The 17,693-nt window shown below is 45.3% G+C and overlaps 1 protein-coding gene and 1 long non-coding RNA gene across 2 annotated transcripts in view; one reads left to right on the top strand and one right to left on the bottom strand.

The window, feature by feature from the left end:
• Positions 1–17,693, bottom strand: part of LOC310703501 — a 419,307-nt gene that overhangs the window by 243,883 nt on the left and 157,731 nt on the right. The window lies entirely within an intron of this gene.
• CLN8 (CLN8 transmembrane ER and ERGIC protein) lies at positions 1,996–15,708 on the top strand. The gene is made up of 3 exons (XM_083495728.1): positions 1,996–2,206; positions 5,334–6,015; positions 10,881–15,708. Exons 2-3 carry the CDS (start codon positions 5,473–5,475, stop codon positions 11,202–11,204), a joined length of 867 nt encoding a protein of 288 aa, XP_083351854.1. The 5' UTR covers positions 1,996–2,206; positions 5,334–5,472; the 3' UTR covers positions 11,205–15,708.

The following is a 17,693-nucleotide window of genomic DNA, read 5'->3' as shown; positions in this document are numbered from 1 at the left end:
GGACAGCCCCACAACTACCTATTCTTAACTACAAGGACCAGAAAATAAGAACAGATGCAACGTGGTCACCCTGAGTACCCCACAGAACTCCTTTTTACCACTCCCACAAGATGAGAAAAACAACAAAGCAGGCAGGGGGACCATTTTTACTTCCCCACAATAATTATATGGAGAAAAATGAGTCACACAAAACACGTTGGCTGTTGTGCAATCGGCACACCCGTCTCAAGATTTCAGCTAGCAGAACTGCCGCAGACACATAACATGCCATAATTTTTTAGCATCTCTGAGGCGCAGTTACTTTCCTCTACAAGTGGCGTTTTAAACTGTATTATTCCCATGCTGGTTATTAGAAATAATGTACTAATTGTCAGTTAGTTTTTGATTGCTTTTTTTTTCACTGTCACTGCAACGTCAACGTTGTTAATGGAGTAGTTAATACTTGGGTTTTTTCCCCTGGTATGCGTGTTTGGATTGTAGGGCAAGCGCTGCTCATCCTCTGCATGAGTAATTCAGTAGGGCTTACTCGCATGTAAGCGACATGCTTGTAAATAAAACCACACTAAACACAGCAGAGCTTCACTCTAAAACAGGCAGTGAATTGCAGCTGGTACTTACTACCCTAACAACCGGACTCCCAAGTAAATGTACTCGGGCTGCTGTCCAATCCTATGCTCGCTTTCTGTGGAGTAAGTCCCATGAAACGTAAGTGATATTTATTTCCTGGGATAGCTCAGCAGGTAGAGCATAAGACCCTTAAACTCAGGATTGTTAGAGGCCCATGTTGGGCAAAAGACTAGATAACCCTTGTGAGCCATTCGAACTCTATGATTCTATGACACATATGGCCCGGCAGCTATCGCACACATGCTTCCCCAGAATATAGTGGTACCTCGCAAGACGAATGCCTCGCAAGACGAAAAACTCGCTAGACGAAAGGGTTTTGAGGTTTTTGAGCTGCTTCGCAAGACGAATTTCCCTATGGGCTTGCTTCACAAGACGAAAACGTCTTGCGTTTTTTGCAAGTTTGTTTCCTTTTTCTTAACACCGTTAATACAGTTGTGACTTGACTTCGAGGAGCAACTCATAGAACGAGGTGTGGTAGACTTTTTTGAGGTTTTTGGTGATTTTTGAAGCTTTTCCAAAACTTTTCCGACACCGTGCTTCGCAAGACGAAAAATTTGCTAGACAAAAAAACTCGCGGAACGAATTAATTTCGTCTTGCGAGGCACCACTGTAAAAACAAATGGGCTTTATTTCCAAGTACCTTCACACAGGATTACAGTGGGATTTGCAGGGGCTCCTCGTTTGTGGAAGAGGTTTGCCTAGTGCCTTCATTATACATTTTAGGAGCCCAGCAAAAACGTTCCTCTTTAGCCAATGCCCTTTTAAAATGTGTTGGGGAGAGGGGTTTATTGGGTTCTTTCCGTTTTTATCATGTATTTTGTTTTTATATTGTGGTTTTATAACCGCCCTGCGATTTCTGTAACCGCCCTGAGACCTGCGGCTACAGGGCAGTCAAATCATCATCATCATCATCATTATTATAGCCGTGCTGAACCTGATCCTGCAACTATTTACTTGGAAGTGAATTCTGCCGCATCCACACCAAGTGCTCACACTAGCACTTTTTCAAAAAGGCTTATTTGCCTCGTGAAACTCGTCACGTGAGTGGGAGTCACGCGCCGCTTGCGAAGCGATCTCTTTATTTAGCGGCTAACATCACAAGGGGGACCTTGCGCTGGGTTCAACAAACGGCGTCTCCTCCGATTTTGCAACGCGGCCTCTCCCTGCAAGCTCGTATAAAATGCTTTTCCTACGCTTTGCGGCCGAGGAGGCCAGGATCCCTCCCACCCAAGGGCGGAGAGACTGGTTGCTCCTGCTCGGTGCGCTCCTCCTCCTCGATGCTCTCCACCCCCTGCCAGTGGAACAAAATGGTTTGCTCCAAATTTCAGGGCTCCACCCCTCCCACCCCAAGAAAAAAACACGCACATACACACACAGAGGACCAGGGGAAGCAGTTGCATGTCTGTGTGTGTCTGCTTTGCGTGCGCCTCGTTTCCTCCTGCGCTCCTGGCGCACCGGGGTTTCGCCGTCTGCCGATTCGCCGAGAGGCGCATGACGGGAAGCCCTGGGTAGGACAGTTGCGAGGAGCAGCAACAAGATCAAGTGACTGGAGGCCTCTGTCCCTGCAACATCGGATCCAGTAAGTAGCACAACATGCGTTTTATTTTACTTTATTTCCACGGAGGCCAAAATCGGGGGGTTGGAACGGCGAAGTTTCCAGAGCTACCCGGCGCGTCTTGGGGTTCGTTTCATCGTCTGGGCTGTTGTATCAGTTGCAGTGAACTTCAGCGATCCGGTGGGGCTGACATAACTGCCACAACTCCCTGGGGCTCTGGGTGCCCGAGCACCCACAAAATTCCCCACGAAGGGGCCGGGCACCCACAAAGTTCGGTGCCAGAGCCATGCGCGCTGCATGGCGCCCACTTCCCCGGGCACCCACGGTCGCGGAGCCAAGCTGGCACTCCTGGGGGCTGGTTGGTAGGTAGGGGCGGAGGGGGAGAGAAGGTTGTTATTGAGGTTCTCCCCCCCCCCCTTGCTGTTTTCTAATATCTTCCTCCTAAGGGTGAATTTGGATCAGTGGGTTTGGAAGCAAGGCGAAGGCAGGATGCGATTAACCGTTATTGGCCGGCCCTGCTCTGGAAAGCAGATCTCATCGAGAACTTTGCTCTGTTTGCTTTCTTTCCGAAGGACAGTTTGGGAGGGTGAGAGGCGATTTAAACCACAGCACCTCGCATGACCTCTCAGATCTGTGAGCTAGCGTGCTTTAGAAAGAGTTAGTGGAACGACCAGAAACTGCTATAATGTTGTCTTTAGCTGATCTTTCTCTCTCTTATAATTGTTCCTTTGTGTGACAAAATAACATGGCCTGGTCTAATTTTGGCTTGTTAGACAGGCGGTTCTCATGTATTAACAGGAACCTGATGAAAAGCAAACTGCTCTTTGTTTATCATGTGCATGTTACAGCCTGAAATGCAGCTGTTTTGCTCAATTCAATGCTCAGTGCTTGTCTGAGAGGGGGGGACATATCAAAAACACAATAGAAATGACAGGCTAGACACAGCATGAAGATGGATTGTGATTAGTGTTGTCCGCTGTGTGTTGCTAAAACTTTCTGAAGTTATCTCCTCTTCCTTAACTTCCTCTCTCTTCTCTCCCCTTCTGTGAAACCAATAAGGGTCCCTAAACTCAGCAAGGCTTCCTTATGAGTAAAGTGCTCAATAGTTAAGGGGCTACAGTGGTACCTCTAGTTATGAACTTAATTTGTTCCGGAGGTCCTTTCTTAACCTGAAACTGTTCTTAACTAGAGGCGTGCTTTCGCTAATGTGGCCTCTTGCTGCCACTGTGCCGCCGGCACACGATTTTCGCTCTCATCCTGGAGCAAAGTTCTCAACTCGAGGTAACTCTTCCAGGTTAGCGGAGTTTGTAACCTGAGGCGTTTGTAGCTCGAGGTACCACTGTAATTGAGCTGAAAGTGTAGAACATGAAAGCAAGACACTTAGGTAGAATATTTCAATATGCATCTCCTGAAATAAGTAAGGCTGGAACCAAATAAACTGCCAACTCAAAAAACAAAAGAAAACCATGTCAAGGCAATCTAAGGGCAAATGCATCATCACAAAACCGTAAAAATCATGGTCATAAAACACTAAAATGCTGAACAAGTGACCATTTGTTGGCATGGGATTCTTCACCCATGATTAAGAGGCATGCAGTAGTTGCATGGGGCCTGAGGAGGGTGGAGTTGGCAGAATTGTGCCCTTTTGTCATATTATATTATAGGAAATGGGTCACTGCTCAGTGACCCACTTGCATGTAGACATCTCCACCTTTGATCCCTGGCATCTCCAGGTTAAAAGGATCAGGTAGCAGCTGATGTGTGGAACTTCTGCCATTGCCACTCAGAGGAGACGTTTCTGGGCTGAGTGGACAAATAGTCTGAAGCTGTATGATTGTGTGTGTGTGTGTGTGGTGGAGAGGGACTCTTCAGCTGAACTGTTCAAGATATTTCCTGCTTGGTTGTATTCATAGCTGCTCTTGCTTGTTCATCAGAGAACTACAGTGTTTTGTTTTGTTTTGTTTTTGCCAGCCTTGGTAACTAGTGTTTTCTATATGGTATTTAAACAAACACGGTAAAAGTTGTTTACAAATGCAGAAATCACAATTGAAAGCGGGACAACTGGTTAAAAAAAATCCTCCAAAATGGTTACAAACAGTGCTTAGAGCTTTTATACAGATGCATTTTAAGCTATATTCAGTTAAGACCATAATCTGAATCACACTTGTGTGGATGTATGTAATAGCTTGCTAAATGAGGCCCTACACACCAAGGACTGGTAAAAAGCCCTTGCGGAAGAACACGTCAGTGTCCTTTACCTGTCAGTGTAATAATAATAATAATTTTATTTTCTTATATGCCACCCATCTGATTGGGTTACCCCAGCCACTCCGACGGCTTCCAGCAAAATATAAAGAACGCAATAAAACATCGAACATTAAAAACTTCCCTGTACAGAACTGCCTTCGGATGTCTTCTAAAAGCCATATATATAGTTGTTCATGTGTTTGTTTATCTGATGAGTAAACCTATAGGCCGCACCAAGCAGATTCTCTTCTCTGCCCCTAAATCCTTTCCCTCTTCGGTTTGCCTCCTGGGATCCACGTCACAGCCAGTGGATTTAGATAAAAAGAAGTGTATGTTTGCATTACAGGTGAATGCTGTAAAATAGGATACGGTTGGTGTCACAACTTCTAAGCCTGCAAATTTCCAGCATTTGGATTTGGGGCCATGTTGGCAGGGCCTGATGATGGGTGACAAGGAACCCTGTCATCGGCCCTGCCCTTGATGGATCCAGATGTTACCTGGAAGGAAGTAGGCAGAGAACGTGGGAAAGCGGTCAATTGTGCTGCTATTGCTAATGCGTGCATCATCGCTTGATTGCAAGTTGTCAGAGCTACTAGTGAGGCATGAGTGTGTATGTGCCCACATGCCTTGGCACACAAACATGCCTATAGCTTTCTACAGTGGAGCTTAATTTGTTCCAGAGGTCCTTTCTTAACCTGAAACCGTTCTTAACCTGAGGTACCACTTTAGCTAATGGGGCTTCCTGCTGCCGCCACACAATTTCTGTTCTCATCCTGAGGTAAAGTTCTTAACCCGAGGTACTACTTCCGGGTTAGCGGAGTCTGTAACCCGAAGTGTTTGTAACCTGAGGTGTTTGTAACCTGAGGTACCACTGTATAGCTTTCCTCTTTGTTTTCCTCTCCAGATGGCAGCGTGTATTGGGCCACAGCTAAACCTAACGGCAGAAGTTCGAGATCCGTAAGCAGGCCCGAGACGGCGAGAGCTTCTTGGGTGTGGGGGAAACACACTCTCACAAGTTCAGCTTTGCAGCGTGAACTGAAGAAATGAATCTTGAAACTGCTGGGCTGACATCCTCGTCCCTGTTTTCGTGGGATTACGTTCTGTGGGAAGTCCGTCTGAAGCTAGTGGCGGCCGGCTTCTTCCTCTACTTGGGAGTGTTCTGCCTCTCGCACTGCCTGTCTTCATGGATGGTAGCCACTTACCGCTTGTTGCCAGTGAAGGAGAAAGTCTTCTGGAACCTGGCTGCTACACGAGGCGTGTTTGGCATCCAGAGTTGTGTCGCTGGCTTGTGGGCCTTGCTTTTTGATCCGGTTTTTCAAGCCGACAAGGTCTACTCCCAGCAGGAGTGGAGCTGGTTCAACTGCCTCATAGCCTCTGGCTTCTTCCTGCTCGAAAATGTAGCTGTTCACGTTTCCAATGTTGTCTTCAGGACATTTGACTTGTTCTTAGTCGTTCACCATTTCCTTGCCTTCGGTGGCTTTTTCGGCCTGGTCACCAACATAAAGTCCGGGCACTACATCCCCTTGATGGGAATGTTGCTGGAGATGAGTACGCCTTTCACTTGCATATCGTGGATGCTTTTAAAGGTGAGATGTTGGGTGAGCAAAGGTCTAAAACATGGGTAGGCAAACTAAGGCCCGGGGGCCGGATTCGGCCCAGTCGCCTTCTAAATCCGGCCCACGGATGGTCCAGGAATCAGCGTGTTTTTACATGAGTAGAATGTGTGCTTTTATTTAAAATGCATCTCTGAGTTATTTGTGGGGCATAGGAATTCGTTCTTCCCCCCCCTTCAAAATATGTTCCGGCCCCCAACAAGGTCTGAGGGACATTGGACCGGCCCCCTGTTGAAAAAGTTTGCCGACCCCTGGTCTAAAACCACTGTCCTATTAATGCCACCATCACAAACTGTGTTGCCCTGTCTTTCGAGTGGAAGCCTTTGGGGCAAGGCAGGCCAGAGCTGTGGTGCCTCAAAAGAGCTCTGTCTGAGAAGCTTGGCCTGCCAAGGCCTGGAGGGGACAAATGAGGTCTTAAATACCTTGCTCAGATGAACACTGTCAGGTATGCATCTTTTCTGGAGGGTGGTGATCTTCAAAGGTCTAGTCTCCTGGCCAGGGGCATTTAGGCAACCAACCTTTGTATGATATGGCGCCCAAGCTTCTAACTGAAAGCTGAAAGCTTTATGGCCTTCCTAGAAGTCTTCCCAGAAAGTGTATTTTTATAAAACAACAACAAAAACCTAGATTTTCAAACTTGTAACTGTGATCTGTTGGTTGCTCATCTGTTGACCTTAAGGCGTTTCTTTATATATAATTTGTTACTAGGTTTTTCCAAACATTTTCACAATAACCTTCCAGTCAAAATAATTGCATTGTTTCATAAGCTGACATCACACCCTCACCTCCACAGCGTTTTTACTCAAACGTTTTCTACTGCATTATATAATCATCGATTACAAAAAGTTTCTCTGTTACAATTAATTTATCATTTTTCGTCCGCTGCTTTTATCTTGAATCCTGCCCACGATTTCATTTGACTGCAATATATTTTTTTAATAGTTCATGAAAGGCCTCCAGTATTCTATAAAAAGTTCATCATTTCTGTCTCTTTAATTTCGCTGTCAGCTTTGCCATATCTGCATAGTCCATTACTTTCAAAAGCTCTTCCTCCTTTGTCTGAACCTTCTCTTCCTTCCATTTCTGTGCAAATAATATTCTAGCTGTTATTGCCAAATATAACAGTCAGGAGTTTCTTGCCTTCCTTTTCCAAAGACCATAGCCTTGGTTTCCGAGTAATTAATCTCTAGATTTTCCATATTTACAATATTCACCAAGCTCACCTACACATACAAGAGAACCCCATCGCTTGCACATAAAAGAACAGAAACCACCCTTGATAAAGTTGATTTTAGACTTTTCAGGCATTCTTTCTGGATGGAATTAGCTATAAACAGTGGAAAGTGACTATCGTTCAAAACCAATATGTGTTGTTGTTAGTGTAGTGCTCTCAGCTTACGAAGAAAGCAAATTCAAACTCTATCCTCGACTTCACTTGCAAAAATTCTGAACATTCTCACAAACTGAACATCTGTTGGGAGAGAGCCAGTGTGGTGTAGTGGTTAAGAGTGGTAGTCTCGTAATCTGGGGAACGGGGTTCGCGTCTCCGCTCCTCCACATGCAGCTGCTGGGTGACCTTGGGCCAGTCACACTTCTCTGAAGTCTCTCAGCCCCACTCACCTCACAGAGTGTTTGTTGTGGGGAAGGAAGGGAAAGGAGAATGTTAGCTGCTTTGAGACTCCTTCGGGTAGTGATAAAGCGGGATATCAAATCCAAACTCCTCCTCCTCCTCTTCTTCTTCTTCTGCTTCTTCTTCTGTGTTTCATTGGGATTAATTCCATTTGGGGCATTAATCTTGAGGGAAAGGCACTCTGCACCTGTTCAGGAGTACTCTCACCTATTAATCTTGTATTCCTTGCTCTACTTTTCAACTAGCGCTTCTAATATTGGGTAGCTTGAGCATACTCAGGAATTAGAGGTTTGTGTCTCTTTTGCAGGAAATGTATGAGATCTTTTGATAAAGGGTGGTGTACAATTTGAATAAACAATAATAATAATACTGTTTTGTGTGTTACCACCCATCAAAAATTAGAGGGAATGGCATGCTGATCACAGGGTGCTATTTACAAACAAAGAAACCACGCCAGCATTCGAGTCAAAGGAGCAATTAAACATTTATCTTTCTCTTGCATACTCTTTAAAGTGGTCAGGTTGTCACTTGCTTAGAAACTGTGGCATGATCGTCTTACCATATAAAGAGGGAGTGTGTACTAACAACCTATTTTGCTTTGTTGGAAATAGACATAGTCTGCAGTTTTGAAACCTGCAGCCCTATGGAATCCAGTTTTAGCCAGGATTTATCTAGCGATCCTAAGATAAGTTAGCTTTAGGCCAGACATAGGCAAACTTGGCCCTCCAGATGTTTTGGGACTACAACTCCCATCATCCCTAGCTAACAGGACCAGTGGTCAAGGATGATGGGAATTGTAGTTCCAAAACATCTGGAGGGCCAAGTTTGCCTATGCTTGCTTTAGGCAGTTCATGGAAGGCAAGTTTTCCTTCCTTCTCTCTTCCATCCACCTGCAGCCTCTGAAAAGGCATTTTGGATAGTGTTTTCGTTTAGTTTTTTTAGGGCGCCTTAATGATGGGAGAACATTCTTTTCTGGTCCTGGGAAGAAAGGCTGGGTTCAATTTGAGTCAAACAATCCAACGTGCATGTTGGACAACAGCCTATTAACAAGATAGAAAGATGCTGAGTCAAAATACAAAATGCACATGAGGACTTTGGATACATTTCCCCAAAGACGTTGGTTCAAAATATTTCCCCCCCAAGGACTTTCGATAATTGCGACACATTTTGAAAAAGGCTTATTGGTTGAAACAGATTTGTAACGGATTCTTATATTGTCGATTGTCCTGTTTGTGTTATTGTTTCCTTTTTGTGCGTTTCTCAGATCCATCACCTCTTCCGGCTTGTGAGTCTTTCTGCTGGTTATGTTTTGATGTAGAGAGATTGCCATCCATGGCAGAGAACAAGAAATCTTCCTTCTGTAAAGTTCTAGAGATAAACTTGTCTTCAGTTTCAAGCCTTTCCCCCACCCCCACCCACCCCCCCCTTTTTTTTTTTGACTTGGTTTAATGGAACCTTCTTATTCCATATTCAGGGACACAAGCCAGGGACAGTCTGGTAGCAGCTCTTTCTTTAACTCACATTAAAGAGTTTAATTAAGGCAGACTCGCCCAAATGCTGACTCTTTGTGTTTTTGAGTAAACATTAAATTAACAGGCTCCTGCATTGGGAAGCTTAGCTGTTCACTATAAGCGCTCAAGCTTCACCGCTGTGTTGGGGACTTCGTGCAGGATTTATCCTGTGTTCTTTTCTAATACTATGGGTTATCCCTAAGATCTGTAATGTAATGAGAATACTTTTTCTATGCAGCCTGAGCAGGAGCAGTGAACAGCGTGAATTGCTGCAGCTTGTTTTCATTTACCCCACAGATGTGAAGAATATTCTCATGTGATGAAACAATTGAGAAAAAGAGGAAGGGAGAAAAACAGGACACACACACACGAGAGAGAGAGAGAGAGAGAGAGAGAGAGAGAGACAGACAGACAGACAGACAGACAGACAGACAGACAGACAGACAGTCCCTGGATCAAGTGACTTATCTTTTAAGTTCTCAAAGCTCTTAACTTGAGCTCAAGGTTGTCATCTGAACTGGCCAGACGTTTAACTGAGAATCCATTACAGTCCGCCCATCCTTTGAAAAATAAGATTTTAGAGCTGCCTTGTCCCCAAATGGGCAACTAGACATTCCATCCTGGCTACTGTATCCTTAGCTTAAAGAGCCATTTGGCTCCTAGCTTATAGATCAGAGTTTCTAAGACGCTGAGGAGGAACTCTTGTTGGTCCTCAGAGGCACCACACCCCCTGATTGAGAAAGGTGCATGTCTTAGTATCAGCTCTTGGGAACGACCCGTATTGCTGTTCTGAGATGCCTGTCATCTTCACGTTCCGGTCATCAGTCATTGCCCAAGCTTATTGCTTTCAATGCCAGCGTGTTTCTTCCTTTTGGAAAAGCCTCCTGGCATTTTAAAACGGTTGACTTCCAGAGAGTTTGGTGTGTAAATATCTATACAGTGGTACCTTGGTTCTCAAACTTAATCTGTTCTGGAATTCCATTCCGAAACCAAAGTGTTCCAAAACCAAGGCGTGCTTTCCCATGGAAAGTAATGCCAAACAGATGAATCCATTGACTCTTAAAAACAACCCCTAAAACAGCAAATTAATTTGAATTTTACTATCTAACGAGACCGTTAATCCAAAAAATGAAAGCAATAATCAATGTACTGTATAATAAAATAAAAAACTATAAAATAAATAAGACAGTATTGTAGATGATAAAAATAAAAATTACTTTTTTTTTCTTACCTCCACTGATAATAGTCATTGTTTGGATGGGAGGCTTTTATCCATTTCTGCAGCCACACAATCAATCAATCAGTAGCTGAACTGGGTTCCACACAGTCACAAAAATAAATTAACCAAAATAAGCCTCGAAAACAAAAAATGCAAAATAAATAGCAAAAACAAAAGCACCAAACTTAATCCATTCCCGAAGTCCGTTTGACTTCCGAAATGTTCAAAAACCAAGGTGCAGCTTCTGATTGGTGCAGGTGCCCAGGAAACAATAGCCGGCAGCCTCATCGGACGTTTGGCTTCCGAAAACACTTACTTCTGGGTTTTCGGTGTTTGGGAACCAAGGCACCACTGTACTGGCAAACTTTGCACCTGTTCATGGTGGTGTGATTTGAGGTGAAATGTGTTCTGAATACAACTCCCATGAAAAATACGCGTTATATATAGAGTCTTAACTTTTGATTTTCTTCTCTTCCAGGTCGGCTTGGCGAACACTTCCTTCTGGAAGGCAAACCAGTGGCTGATGATCCACATGTTCCATTGCCGCATGATTCTTACCTACCACATGTGGTGGGTGTGTATTTCTAACTGGAACGCTGTTGTGGAGAACCTCGGCCTCCTGCATTTTGCTGTCGTCTTCACAGGGATGAGCGCCGTCACCGTAATACTTAACCCCTACTGGACCTACAAAAAGACTCAGCAGCTCATCTGCCCCGTGGACTGGAACTTTGCCAATAGAGCAATGGAAAACGGCTCGTCCCCAAAACCCAATGGGGACGTGTTGCAGAAGAAAGGGTTGTGACGGCGACATTATTGGGCCCCTCCGGGAACCGATTAAAAAAAAAGTCAGGTGGAGGTAGCTCGGGTAGGCAGGATCGCGAAGCTTCAGGTTTTTTGAGTTAAGGGATCTGAAACGTATTTATTACTAGTCCGCAGTTTTCTTATCAGTATTCTTAATCAAATAACTGTGACGTTGCAAATTTGGTTTAAATATCTGCGCTGCACACCTGCATACTTCAAGAAATGTAGAAGAGAGAACTGAATACGAGAAAAGGCAGGAAAGGAGTTGGCTGTGTTCCAGTTTTGGGAACCAGCCTGACCAGGGACAGATCTCTGACCAGGGACAGATCGCTGTCCAGAATACTATTCTGGTTGTATCCAAGATGTCACCAGGGACAGGTGGGTTTCCAGATGGACCCCCATCTTTCTAGACTCGCTCTCAAATTTATGTAGACATGCTGAGCTCGCTTCATTAGTCGGTGCTCATAGCCTTAAACCTCCGCTTGCAAATAATGTTGAACCTAGTGTTATAGAAGTGGAGAGGTGTAGAGCAGGTGGAACAATGTGATTTGCGCACAGTCGACACCAGAAAAGTGCAAGAGGCAACACTAGTTCAAAGAGCACTGCTGGGCGACTCTAGAATAGCCAGATCATCAAAACAGAGGTAGTTTAATGATTCAGAATGCCAGGGTTGTGATTATAGGCTTCGTTCCTTATGGCACCGTACATGCACAAACATGCCCCTTTTGCCTCTTGCAGTCAGTGAGTTTAATTGCCTCCGAAATGCAGAATCAGCTTTGTGTAGCATGAACCAGCCCCCCCCCCCACCTGGAGATTTCCGGATCTTTTGGGTTCCCAACTCACAAATGATGGTGAGAGTTTTAGTCTAAAATATCTGAGGGTAGGCTGCTGCAAACCTTTGGCACCTCTTTCAGAACAGTCCTGACCCCTATTTTACACTGCACTTTGGGGGCGGTATGTGTGTAGCCGGAGTGGAGGCCCCTCTGTGCTCAGGCCACAAGTACTGCCTTAACGGCTAAAAGACCCTGAGTGTTTGCCCTTTGCTTCGTAAATTTAAACTATAGTTAAAAGGCTATATATTTTTAAAATCCTATTTATAAGGTTAGACCTCTATCCTTCTCAGCCCTATCCCCTTCACGTGTCAGGTATTAAGATGCTTCTGAAAAGGTACCAACAGTTTTTTCCAAGAGGAAAGTCGTCCTTTTAACTTTTCCCAGTGTAAATGTGGTAAATCGCTTTGTTTTTTTAAAAGAAGTTGCAGGAAACTTGTTCAAAGAATCCGTATTCCAGCAGAAAGTTGTGGAACGCTGACACCTGGTGGCCATTGTGATGTATAGTTCGCTTGTTTTGACAAGCAGAATATATTCAATCAACAAAGGATATTATTGCATGGAGGCAGTTTACCTAAGCTTGCCTGTGAGTTACGTCTGACTGAACTCAGTGGGACTTACGTCTGAGTAGACAGGATTGCACTGAAAGCATGCTTGTTCGTTTGTTTTTATTTATTTTGAGTGCATAATTCTTCCTGCTGTGTAGCTTTGCATTCCAGCCTGTGCTGCAGAGGTGTAAGGGAAACAAGGTTTTTCCATTCACTAATGCATACTGATGGAACTGCTGGTGGAAAATTAGCATGATGAAGGACATGTTAAATACAGGGTTTTTTCCTCCCTCTCTTCTGCTCCCTCTTCCCTTGGTAAATAGACATTAATGTACATTAATGTTGTGACATTAATGTTGTGAAGGTCCAGTACAGAGGAATTACACCCAGGGTAATGTGCATTTGTCCTGCCATGTACTTGGGTGGAGTAATAGCAGTGAGGGAGCACATTTTGGTAGCATAAATGCAACTATAGAAAATTAGCATTGGAAACTCAAAGCATGGTGATTAATAGCAATATTCCATCCATTGATAGATGGGAGTATCTGTTCACAGAAGTCTTCCCAGGGTTGAAAGGGTCCTTTCGCGATCAGAGCAGAATCTTTGGATCCAACACACAATATATTGTTCTTCTTTAAAGATACCTGTTAACTTCTACTGTTGCAATGTCACAGCAAGATATGCCGATGGAACTGAATAAATTTGTCGGTGGTTCTCGTTGAGCCCTGTGAGGCAAAACAAGCATAAATCATTATCGTTTTATCTGTAGGCCGCCTTTCCGTAGTTAAAACTGTGCTCAAGGTGGCTTACAAAACTTGGAGAGGTTTACATTAACCGTATGACAAAAGCAGGCGTAAATAATAAATGAAACACACCCAAAAGTACACAACCAAATGGAACAATTTCCCCATAAACCGTAGCACAGTGGAACCTTGGTTCTCGAATGCCTTGGTACTCGAACATTTCGGCTCGCGAACGCTGAAAACCCAGAAGTATTTAAACTCCTTAGAAATGTTCTGATACGAACGGATGAGGATTGGTGTGTCCTTTGTGTAACCTTGTTTTTATTTGTATGTGAAAGCTTATACAAAAGGGCTGTTCCAGTGGAGAGGGGGGTTGGTCTAAGTCAATGTGACCCACTTCTGAAACCTTGTGGGGATGAAGATTCCTCCCTCCCCCTTCATTCAGTGGTCTAGTGCTGAGGTTTTCAACCTTTTTGAGTCCACAGCTCCCTTGATCAACTACATTTTTTCTGCAGCACCCCTGTGGGGGCCGGGGGCCCAGTTGTGTCACCCCTTGCAGGGCTGGCAGCCTCTCAACCCTCTTTGAACACCCTCCCTAGTGGAGTGCTTCCTCGGCCTCCTCTCCTCTCACCTCTCCTTGGGAGTCCTCCGGGCAGCCGCAGCTACCACCCCCGGTCCCCCACCTCCTCACAACAGCCCCACAGGGGTCTGGGATTTGTTTGTCCATTCCCAACAGCAAGGGCTGGCAGACCAGCTGGTTGGGCTCCCTCACCCACTCACTTGCTTACTCTAAGGCCTCCTCAACTCCTGGCGACCAGCACCCCTTGGCCAGCACCAGGGACGCCATTCGCCTGGGGAACTTGTAGCCAGGGCTGCTGCAACAAACAGCTGCACTTGCCTTTGGAAGGCAGAGACTCCAGAGGGCCTCAGAGGAAGGGAGGGAAGGACAGAGGCCAGTGTTGCCCGCAGCACCCCTGACCATCATTCAAGGCACCCCAGGGTGCCACGGCGCACTGAAAACCACTGGTCTGGTGAACTAAGAAGTATATTTTGTCACAGAACCCTGGCCTAATTGTTTTTCTTAGAACTCCCAAGGTGGTTTTCAGCTGCAGCATTACACACACACAGTCCGGAAGATGTTTAATGTTACATTTTGGAATATAATCCCCTTGCAGCTTTTGAAAATGAGTTAACAAGTTCGCTTTACTAGTCTGCTTCTGATCAGAAGTTCGGTTTCTTGTTTCCCCCAGAGATCATCTTCTCTGCGTCTAAAAAGGGGAAGTAGGTGAAATAAACCTGAAAGGGCTTATCTTCAGTATGAGCTTACCTCAGACAAGAGCTGATCTGAATTCAACTTGGCCCACAGCCTGTTTGCACAGAGCTGGGCAGGTGGTGGGAAATTTGGGAAATGGACACTTCCGTGGTTCAAGCTGTGCAGAAACAAAAGTCGGCAAAAGTTTTCATGATGCAAAATGCGTAGCAGCAGAAATCATGAGTTTAACCCTGTACTTCTTCCACTGTTGGCTGAGGTGGCTGCATTCACACCCCCCTCATTCGTTTGATCCGTTCTGCCTGCCGCTGAAATGTTACACTCAGCCCAAGCTGAACCCATTTTCTCCCTAGTTCAATAGCATTTTCCCTTGGCGCAGTTCTGCAAACCTGCAATAGCTGTCTCTTTGCAGAACTCTGCATTTTTTTCTCAAAGGTCTTAAATTACTGAAAAGTGGGGGGGGGGGAGAGAAAAAAAACAGACTGAGGACAGAGATCCTTCTGGAAGCTAGCTGCCTATTGTGCATACACACAGGTTCTGATTCTGATCCTCGTTTTAGCAGAACCAGGTTCCGCGTGGCTTCTTGCTTTAAGGGGATCAAATCCTTTCTTTTCCTCCATGCGTGTTCTTTTCATAAATGTTCCCTGGCAGTTCTGAATAGTTTTTTCTCCCTGCAGGAAGGGCTGCAAAACGGGAAGGCCATTTGGCATAGAGGACAAAATTGCCGTAAGAAGGCATTTGGCAGGAGGAAATAGGGCGGTTCGGGGAGGCTAAGTGCCACCCGTCTGTTCAGTTCTGCCTTGGATTTCTGTTACATTGGCAGGTTTGTTTCCCAGTATAATGTCAGTGCTGCAGAGATGGGACCAAGACATGTAAGCCAACGCCATGCCTACTTGCACTTTTATAGTTTAACATGAGTCTTGAACTTGGGAGGAGGTGGTAGGACTGAATAGAGGCAACTGTTCTGTCTTATGTCCTCGAACTGTAATAAAGAGGGGGCTTAGTCTCTGTCTCCCCCCCATCAGTTACTATCTGCCACATGCAACTGGTATGTGATCCCTATTTTTAAAAAAAATGTTTCTAATTGTATAATAAAGAGTGTTTTATATACTAAGCGGTGTGATTCCTCCTTCCCCCACCCCCATCTCTGCACTAGTGGTGTATTTGGGGGCTTTTGGAAACATTATTCTTCCTTCCTTTAAATCACAGCGGATTCGCAAGCCTTTGCAATACAGTGGTACCTCGGGTTACATACGCTTCAGGTTACAGACTCTGCTAACCCAGAAATATTACCTCGGGTTAAGAACTTTGCTTCAGGATGAAAAGAGAAATTGTGCTCCAGCGGCATGGCGGCAGCAGGAGGCCCCATTAGCTAAAGTGGTGCTTCAGGTTAAGAACAGTTTCAGGTTAAGAACGGACCTCAAGAACAAATTAAGTTCTTAACCTGAGATACCACTGTATATTGTTTGTAGCTGAAATGCTTTGCATATCCATGTCGTCGTGCTAAGCTCCCTTTTAGTGCACTAATGAAAAAGGGGTTCTCCCCTCTGGGCTTGCCAGTTAGATCGCTTCTTAATGAAGTTGATGTTAAAATGCTGTGCTTTGAAAGCAGTTGATATGCCGGTCCTTCTAGCATCCTGCTTTCCACTGTGGCTAGATAACTTCCAGGAAGCCCAGATGCAGGATATGATGAGAAAATAGACCTCCCCTCACAACTGGTGTTCCGTGACGTATGACCTCAGATTGGAAATTCTGTTTCATTTATTTACATATGTGCTTCTCCCGCCTTTCCTCCCAAAGGAAGCCGGGCCAGCAAATGACAAAATATAAAAATAATACAACTGACAAAGCAGCCTCTTTTTAACGAGGCTGGAAAAGAGAGGTACTTGGTGCAGATGGGGCTTGTCAGTCTGGAAAGGGAGCCCATCTAGGATAAGGAAAACTATGATTCTAAATCTTTGCTACCTTGCGGGAGAAGAAAATGTTGAGGATTAAACCCTACACAAATTCAGAGATGAGTCCCTAAGACAGTAGGATGGCATCTTGAATTCCTCCTTCCAGCAACTCCTGCAGCCAAGCCGGTGCCAAACGTATTGCTCTGCTTTGCTTTGGATCACATAGGTGAAGCTGAGAGGGGGGTCCACCCCCGGAAGGTCACAGCAGTTTGACTTCAATCCCAGAGGTGCACTCGTCTCGAGGCAGATGGCTGCCAACAATGGACTGGAGGCACGTGGTCTAGACTGGTGGCACGTGGTCCCATCAGACTGCCCCACCTGCCAATCTTAAGCACAGCTGCATTCTGCACTAGTGGCAGCTTTTGGACTGTCTTCAAGGGCAGGTCTGTGCAGAGCGCCTTGTAGCAGTCAAGCAAGGAGGTCACTAGAGCATCGCAACTAAAGCCAGGCTAGCAGGACAGGGATGATGGCAGTTTTAGTCCAACAACAGCCAGAGACCCAGATTTGAGAAACCTACCAATATTTCGAATGAAGTATGCTTTTAAAAATGTATAATATGTGGGGATGGGAGTTAATATAACGTGAGAGTTAATATAAAGCTTAAAGGAGATTATCAGGTATAATAGGGCATATTCTATGTAATCTACTGGAAAGTGGCCTGATGGTGGGGATCTTCCTTCCCGTTGTCAACCTGTTGGTTTAGATTTGTACTTGGCTATGTCCAATTATGGGATGCGGGTGGCGCTGTGGGTTAAACCACAGAGCCTAGGACTTGCCGATCAGAAGGTCGGCGGTTCAAATCCCCGTGATGGGGTGAGCTCCCGTTGCTCGGTCCCTGCTCCTGCCAACCTAGCAGTTTGAAAGCACGTCAAAGTGCAAGTAGATAAATAGGTACCCCTCTGGCGGGAAGGTAAACGGCGTTTCTGTGTGCTGCTCTGTTTTGCCAGAAGCGGCTTAGTCATGCTGGCCACATGACCCGGAAGCTGTACGCTGGCACCCTTGGCCAATAAAACGAGATGAGCGCCGCGACCCCAGAGTTGCCACGACTGGACCTAATAGTCAGGGGTCCCTTTACCTTTACCTTTATGTCCAATTACATTGCATCTCCCCAAACTCTTCCTATGGTGCAAACAGAAAAGGTCCC

The sequence above is a fragment of the Podarcis liolepis genome, assembly GCF_965112155.1.
Source record: "Podarcis liolepis genome assembly, chromosome: 3".
Taxonomy (NCBI): Eukaryota; Metazoa; Chordata; class Lepidosauria; order Squamata; family Lacertidae; genus Podarcis; species Podarcis liolepis.
Note: the sequence above shows the minus strand (reverse complement) of the source record. Positions and strands in the feature narration are given on the sequence as shown.

Excerpts from the sequence above, each read along its gene's own strand:
- CLN8 (XM_083495728.1), top strand. The coding sequence starts at position 5,473 with ATGAATCTTGAAACTGCTGGGCTGACATCCTCGTCCCTGTTTTCGTGG. Across the intron at positions 6,016-10,880 it reads TATCGTGGATGCTTTTAAAG|GTCGGCTTGGCGAACACTTC; the intron begins GTGAGATGTTGG and ends CTTCTCTTCCAG.